Source organism: Cucurbita maxima, unplaced genomic scaffold (assembly GCF_002738345.1).
Source record: "Cucurbita maxima cultivar Rimu unplaced genomic scaffold, Cmax_1.0 Cma_Scf00008, whole genome shotgun sequence".
In the NCBI taxonomy this organism is placed as follows: Eukaryota; Viridiplantae; Streptophyta; class Magnoliopsida; order Cucurbitales; family Cucurbitaceae; genus Cucurbita; species Cucurbita maxima.
The window spans coordinates 970,369-978,206 of record NW_019272024.1 but is presented as its reverse complement, the minus strand read 5'-3'; the positions used below and the strand labels follow the sequence as shown (position 1 = coordinate 978,206).

The window sequence follows — 7,838 nt, the reverse complement described above, 5'->3', positions numbered from 1 at the left end:
AAAAAAAAAAAAAAAAAAAAAAAAAAAAAAAAAAAAAAAAAAAAAAAAAAAAAAAAAAAAAAAAAAAAAAAAAACAGTCCAAAATCGAAGGAAAACGCAAGATCGAAAGGTGGAGAGAACAGAAGATGGCGTGAATTTCAGGGGAATCCTTTAGAAATAGCGCGAAGGTGAATTGAAAAGGAAGATGAGTAAAAGAGTTGGTTGAGACTGCCGAGATTGGACGGAGAAGAAAGGAAAAACTCGAAACCGAATTAAAGTAATTGAAAGAGAAACTAAACGGTTTCAATTATCAATTGGGCGTCCCATTGAATGATTTTTTTGTTGTTTTTTAACGTGTATATAAATTTACTTGCGAAATTAGTGTGCTTTAATTTATTTCTTTTTTTTATTAATTATATCAAAATATTTATGTTATTATGGTTGTAAAAATACTTTATTTTATTTTATTTTAAAACCGTTCACTAAAATTATATTTATCTATCTATGCATGTATAAATATCATTTTTTTATCAATAAATTGATAACATTTTTAGAATTCATATACAATTTTTAATACCATTATAATTTTAATATCTTATTAAACACAAGATTTAATTTGATGTCTAATAGATTTGTTGATTTTTTTTTAATATATTGACTATACAAGAGATATTCATTTAATCTACGGAACTTTGCACAGATATAATTTCAAGTTAAACAAAAGAATAAAGAGAATACATATAGATTTTTGTAATATTTAAATCGAGTTAAAAAGTTAAAGGATATTATGATTTTTTAAAAGTTTTTGAATATTTTTGTAAATACAATTTTCATTTCAAATAATATATTAATTATCTTTTTAAGACCATTTTTAAAAAAATTCAGATAATATATTTTTAAGACTATTTTAAAAAATTTGAATATATTATTGAAATTTTTTAAAGTTTAGAATTTTTTTTTTTTTTAAAGATAAGTAAGAATTTTTTTATTAATTAAAAAAAAAACGGTAAATATGGTTATTAGTATAGGGCTAAAAAAAAAAAAATAATAAAAAATCGATTTTCGCTGAACGCACTGCTTCATCTTGCAAAAAATCAGCCCGCCTCGCGCTGTTTAGCGCCCGAAGGAAGCCGACTATGAACAAACTCGAAGGATATCTATGGTGCTTGTAGATACTCTCATTTTGATTGCTCTCAGACCATCATCCATGTTGATAAAGAATTGAATATCGATCTTGACTCAATCAGCTGGTTCCATGGATTTGTTCATCAACCTTGATTGCCGCTTCACTCTTGCTCGACTCTCGCTCAAGCTCTTTTCCCAGGTATAAGCTTGCAAGTTAATGGTTAATCGTATGTATGTTTATGTTGTTTTTTTAGCTTTGGAATCTTGTTGCACTGCTTTCTGTTGAAAATTTGTTAACTCGAGGGTTACGAAGTGAAGGGGTTGGATACCGCGGGCAGTCGAAGGGGTAGGGGGTTGTCGAGGCTGCTTGGAGGTCTTCGGTTTTGCAATGGTTACGTGAGGTTAATGGCCGAGGGTTTATGATTCGAATTACAATAATTTCTAATTTAGTTGTGCTACTCCCCTTCCCCTTATGCAATGCTGGAGGAGCAAAGCATCCATCCTTATCCCCATGGACTATCCTTTATGAACTGTGACAGTTTTGAATCTTTTGTCACTTCCGTTCCCCCTTCGATTTTGAATCGAGTGCACTGGTTTTTGTTCAAAGCTTGGTGGATTCATTAGCATAGAACGGATTAAGTGCCCTAAAATTCACAATTTGAATCAATTGTCCCACAAGTTGATCTAAGTCGTTGGATAATGATCCAAAGTATCCATTTTGAACACATAAAAAATGATGTTTGTTTAAAATTTTTATTTGCCTTAAATTTTTTAAGAAGACCGGATATTTTACAGAAACTGAAATTCTGTCTTCTCTTCTCTCTTTTCACTTTCACAAATTAACTTATTTCCTTCCTCAATTTCTCCCTGTCTTACTCATAAAGTGGCCTCTTTCCTCTCTCGCGCATGTTTGCTAGCACATTCCTTCACGTTTTAAAGAGCTGCAACTAGCAGAGGAATTCAACCAGCAGATTTCGTCCTAGATTGGTTTAGATACTTTTTTCTTCCTCACTTCCAGATTCAGCTTAAATGACTGGTTTTGATCTGTGTGTTTTGCTATTTCCTATCATGTAAACTCTCTTCTTCTATTTGTTTGTTTTTTTTTTTTTAATGTAACAGTCAAGCCCACCGCTAGCAAATATTGTCCTCTTTGGGCTTCCCTTCCAAGTTTTTAAAACGTGTCTGCTAGGGAGAGGTTTCCACACCCTTATAAAGAATGCTTCATTCCCCTCTCCAATTGATGTGGGATCTCACAACCCACCCCCTTGGGGGCCAGTGTCCTTGCTGGCACACTACCTTGTCCACCCTCCTTCGGAGCTCAACCTCCTCACTGGCACATCCTCCAGTGTTTGGCTCAATATCATTTGTAACAGCCCAAGACCACCGCTAGTAGATATTGTCCTTTTTGGCTTCCCTTCAAGGTTTTTAAAACACGTCTGCTAGGAAGAGGTTTTTACACCCTTATAAAGAATGTTTCATTCTCCTCCCCAACTGATGTGAGATCTTTTTTTTTTTTTTTTTTTTTATTTGGCATAGTTTTGGTGCGTGTTTCTTCTACTTGGGAGTATTGCTTAAAGTTGTCATTAATTTCCACGTATAAAAAACGGAATTGGACATTTGGACAACTCTACAAGTCTATTAGACTATAAAGAAGCTACAGAGTAAACTTTCAATTATTTCAATCCACCTGTCTAACTTTCATTATAAATACTGTAATGTTTTTTTTTTCTTTAAATAATAAGTTTCAGTAATTGTTTCTCATAAAGAATATATCTATTTTGGATTCTGTATTCCATGTGTATACAAGCTTGTTCATTTTTTTACGGCTGGGGGATGGGGATATTTGTAGAAGGATTTATCACAAATCGTTGCCCTTTTAAATCTAACCCTGTCATGGTTTTGTCTCCACGCTTTTACGCAGATGGCCCATTTTAAAGTATAACAACCCGTTTTGAAGTGGTAATTAAAGTATCTAGAAGGAATGGATTCACCTGAATCCAACAGAAATTATGTAAAGAGAGATGTAGAAGATGGTTTGGGTGTGAAGAATGATAGGGTGGGAGATGATGAAGGATGGGATGGCGGTGATAGGAGAAAGCATAGGTCAAGTAGGTCGAGAAAGTCAAGCAATGGAGATGTCGATGGATTAGACGGCAGTGGAAGAAAAAAAACATATGGGGATAGAAGTGACAGTCGAAAAAGGTCAGGAGGGTCTAGTAGAGGAGGTAGCGAGGAAGATGAATATGATTCAAGGAAAGAATCACGTTCAAAGCAGACAAAAAAGAAACAAGAGGAGAGCACCTTGGAAAAATTGAGTAGTTGGTACCAGGATGGAGAACTAGATAATAGGAAAGATGTTGGGGATAAGTCAGGAAGTCGAGGACTTGGTAAAGGAGATGAAAATGAAAAAAGAAAAATGACTTCAAAGTTTTCTGAGCATGAAAGTTCTCAGAGTAAAAGCAAAAACAAAGAAGAAAAATTTCATGATGGAGATTCTGAAAAGACACTGGATCGAAATTCCAAATATTCAGAAAAGAGACACAGTAGCCGAGAGAAAGGTCATGGATCTTCTGAGCAGGCAAGGAGATCTCGAAGAAGATGGGATGAACCAGATGCTGTCAAAAAAATTGAAGAGAGTTATTCTGAAAAGGTCGAGAGTAGAAGTGGTAAGACTTCTGATTTGAAGTATGAGAGTCCTAGAGAGAAAAGCATGCCGAAAACTGAAGCTAGTGAGGGTAAGGGTCAGGGATTAGATTCATTCAATGACAAGAGTACAAAGTCTAACTACAGGGAGGATAAAAAACTTGATGTGGAGAGAGGGAAGAGCAGAGGCAGGACTGAAGTGCAGGAAGAAGGTAGTAGGGCGAGTTCAGTTTCACGTGAAGATAAATCAAGCAGAGAAAAATCTGAAAAATATAGGCAACAAAAAATATCTACTAGTAGAGATGTTGCAAATGGTCGGGAGAAGGCTCTCAATGGTGATGCAGATGTACAGACGTGGACTAGAGATAAAGGTGCAAGAGAAGTTGGAAATGTCGACAAGTCCAAAAGTCCTGAGAGGACTGAGAGGACTGAGAGGCATCAAGAATCAGACTACATAGATGTGGATTATGAAAGAGGCTTGAACCACAAGCGGAAGGAACTTGAAAAAGATAGTTATAGGGATGACAGATCAAAAGGCAGAGATGATAGCTGGAGTGATCGAAACAGAGATCGGGAAGGTAATGTTGACAATTGGAAAAGACGTCAACATGGAAACCAAGACAATGATACAAAATCTGGGGATTATATGTATGATCATGGTAGGGAGTGGGAGTTGCCTAGACATGGCCGTGAGCGGATTGAGAGTGAAAGGCCTCATGGAAGGTCTAGTAATCGGAAAGATGGAAGTAGGGGCGAAGCGGTGAAGACATCATCAAACTTTGGCATTTTGAACGAGAATTATGATGTGATAGAGATCCAAACCAAACCTCTGGATTATGGAAGAGTAGAGTCTGGAAACTTTGCTAGGAGGACTGAAGCTGGCCAGCAATCTGAAGGTAAGTTTGCATCGAGTGATGGTGAGTGGATGCATCAGCAAGAAGGAAGGGCAAGGAGGACTGATAACTATGGTCATGGACAGTCTGATGGAGATTTGAAGGAGAGATATGCAGACGAAGGTGGGACAACACAAGATCAGAATTCATGCAGGGACGACTTTGATTTTCATGGAGGGAAGGGAAGAGGCCAGAAAGGTGTAAATTCTGGTCGTGTTGGTGGTGGTCAAAGTTGCAGTGGTTCACAGCAACTTTATGGCAACCAGGAGCCGGGATCCTTCAATCGAGTTGCTCAGCAAGGAATGAAAGGGAATAGAGTAGGGAGAGGAGGCAGAGGAAGACCTGCTGGGAGAGAGAGCCAACAGGGTGGAATTCCATTGCCAATGATAGGATCTCCATTTGGACCTATAGGGATTCCTCCACCAGGACCGATGCAGCCACTTACTCCTGGCATGTCACCCGGTCCAGGCCCACCAGTTTCTCCAGGTGTCTTTATCCCACCATTCTCCCCTCCAGTTTGGCCTGGTGCTCGTGGTATTGATATGAGTATGTTAGCTGTTCCACCAGGACCATCAGGACCTAGATTTCCTCCAACCATAGGGACTCCACCAAATGCTGCCATGTATTTTAATCAATCAGGTTCTGGAAGAGGCATTTCTTCAGGTGTAGCTGGGCCGGGTTTCAATAACTCTGGTCCAGTGGGGCGGGGTGCTCAACCTGATAAAAATCCTAGTGGTTGGGCTGCCCAGAAAAGTATTGGTCCTCCTGGTAAGGCACCTTCAAGAGGTGAGCAGAATGATTATTCTCAAAATTTTGTTGACACGGGAATGCGACCGCAGAATTTCATCCGGGAGCTTGAACTTACAAATGTAGTAGAGGACTATCCCAAGCTTAGAGAACTTATACAGAAAAAGGATGAAATTGTAGCTAATTCTGCATCTCCTCCTATGTACTACAAATGTGATCTGAGAGACTTTGAACTTTCACCAGAATTCTTTGGAACCAAGTTTGATGTCATTCTCATTGATCCCCCATGGGAAGAATATGTCCATCGTGCTCCTGGTGTTGCTGATCACATGGAATACTGGACTTTTGAAGAAATTATGAATCTTAAAATTGAGGTAATTTCTTTTGTTACATTTTACCATGACTTTTTCTTCAATTCCATCTTCATCTTTTTCCCATTTCCATTCGGTTTCTTTCTTTCGATTATCAAATTTTTCCCCACAATTTATGCAGGCAATAGCTGATACACCTTCTTTCATATTCCTATGGGTTGGTGACGGTGTTGGCCTTGAGCAGGGCCGTCAATGTCTTAAGAAGGTAAAAACGATAATTCCTCCTCATTACAGAATATGAGTATGACTTTACCTATTGCTTAGCATGATGTAAAGACATCTACTGATTGTTTAGCCTATTTGAAAATTTGCAACTGAATGTTCATTTTGGCGTGGGGTGCTTAGTGGGGGTTCCGACGCTGTGAGGATATCTGTTGGGTGAAGACAAACAAAAATAATGCAGCTCCAGGCTTACGGCATGACTCCCACACTCTTTTCCAGCACTCCAAGGTCAGTCTAATTTTTTCATAAAAAAAACCGAGCAGCATGATTTAGATTTCGAGCCTTTTGCTGCACGTTATGAGATCTATCCTTCTCACTTGCAAGTATTTTTCTGCTGTCTCAATGAAGGAGCATTGTCTCATGGGCATTAAAGGAACCGTACGTCGCAGTACTGATGGTCATATAATCCATGCAAACATTGATACTGATGTAATTATTGCTGAGGAACCTCCTTATGGTCAGTTATCTTCTTTAGCTTCCATGGTCTCTCGGCTCGTGTTTGTATATCTTTGGATCTTTTTTTTAGTATAATTTTTTCTTGGTGCGGAAGCATTGAGGTGAATGTTGGTAACAACTAATAACTGACATAAGCTCCAAAAGGTCTTGTATAAACATAATCTTGCTTCAAGTTAAACGAACTCTCTGGCATCCAAGCATATACCAGCTGACTTTTCTACTTTTTTCTAGCTTTTATTGGATGGATTATGGTCAGTGACTGTAGTTTTATGCTTAAACTGTATCTCAGGTTCAACCCAGAAGCCCGAAGATATGTACAGGATAATCGAGCATTTTGCCCTTGGCCGCAGGAGGCTCGAGCTCTTTGGTGAGGACCATAATATTCGAGCCGGGTGGCTGACTGTCGGTAAAGAGCTGTCTTCGTCAAATTTTCTTTCCGAGGTAGCATTTTCTGCTCGCACACAATATCATGGCAACTTCTGTGCTTACTTGTTGACCTCTGAAAATTCTATTACGTAAGAAAAATCTGACATTTGCATGGGGAAGATGAATATGAACTACATGTCTACATAGAGTCTAAGCTACACATTTTTTGACTGGAATTGAACTAAATCACAAATAAAACGACTTATTTGCATCGTATATTCTTGATATTATTTTCTCGTTCTCTTGGCTGTTGTAGTCGGTTATTATTATTTATGTCTGAACTTGAATGGTGTCATGTTTCACATTCAGGCATATATCAAAAATTTTGCTGACAAAGATGGGAAAGTTTGGCAAGGTGGAGGAGGCAGAAATCCACCCCCAGAAGCATCTCATCTTGTTATGACGACGCCAGAAATAGAGTTGCTTAGGCCAAAATCACCAATGAAAAACCAGCAACAAATGCAGCAGCAACAATCAGCATCGTTATCTACAGCCACCTCGATGAACCGGAGGCCAACGGGAAACTCGCCACAGAATCCAACCAGTTTAGATGTTTCAAATTCTAACCCTATGACACTGCCTCCCCCTTGGGGTTCACAAATGGAGGGTTTTAAAGGACGAGAAGCCAACAACATTCCTCTAGGCGATGAAGTTTACGATGCATATGGGTTCGGCGAGCAGCCAAGTGGAGAGTACGTTGATTTCGAATCTCATAGACAGGTAAATATGTTGTAATATTTGTTATTGGCACGCGAATGTGCTTCGGTGTAGCTTTGTAATCTTTCCAAGGGTAGAAACATTTTTGGGGCGTTGCCATTTCCATCTCTTGAATTTTTAGTTGCATATTGTTGTAATGTTTCCCAAATTGGGGATTCCAGAACTATGGGCTTCCTGCAATTCAGAGGAAAATCTGTAACTTATGTAGCCCCTGCAAATTTTGTTATTGGAAGTGCAAAATTCCGTGCTTGTGACAAAA

At 38.5% G+C, this 7,838-nt stretch overlaps 2 protein-coding genes across 2 annotated transcripts in view; one reads left to right on the top strand and one right to left on the bottom strand.

Annotated features, from left to right (window-relative positions):
- Window positions 1–286, bottom strand: part of LOC111483482 (putative lipase YOR059C) — a 5,013-nt gene extending 4,727 nt beyond the window's left edge. The window contains exon 1 of the mRNA XM_023129722.1: window positions 75–286. The gene's annotated coding sequence lies outside the window, so the exon portion shown is untranslated. The remainder of the gene's footprint in view (window positions 1–74) is intronic.
- A 732-nt stretch (window positions 287–1,018) lies between these two features.
- Window positions 1,019–7,838, top strand: LOC111483464 (methyltransferase-like protein 1). The gene is made up of 7 exons (XM_023129694.1): window positions 1,019–1,303; window positions 3,026–5,761; window positions 5,880–5,963; window positions 6,104–6,208; window positions 6,329–6,437; window positions 6,726–6,877; window positions 7,172–7,838. Exons 2-7 carry the CDS (start codon window positions 3,086–3,088, stop codon window positions 7,595–7,597), a joined length of 3,552 nt encoding a protein of 1,183 aa, XP_022985462.1. The 5' UTR covers window positions 1,019–1,303; window positions 3,026–3,085; the 3' UTR covers window positions 7,598–7,838.

Bases quoted from the DNA above. Each gene is read 5' to 3' on its own strand.
- LOC111483464 (XM_023129694.1), top strand. From the start codon at position 3,086: ATGGATTCACCTGAATCCAACAGAAATTATGTAAAGAGAGATGTAGAA. The intron at 6,209-6,328 runs GTCAGTCTAATT...GTCTCAATGAAG, and splicing joins CTCTTTTCCAGCACTCCAAG to GAGCATTGTCTCATGGGCAT. The intron at 6,438-6,725 runs GTCAGTTATCTT...ACTGTATCTCAG, and splicing joins TGCTGAGGAACCTCCTTATG to GTTCAACCCAGAAGCCCGAA.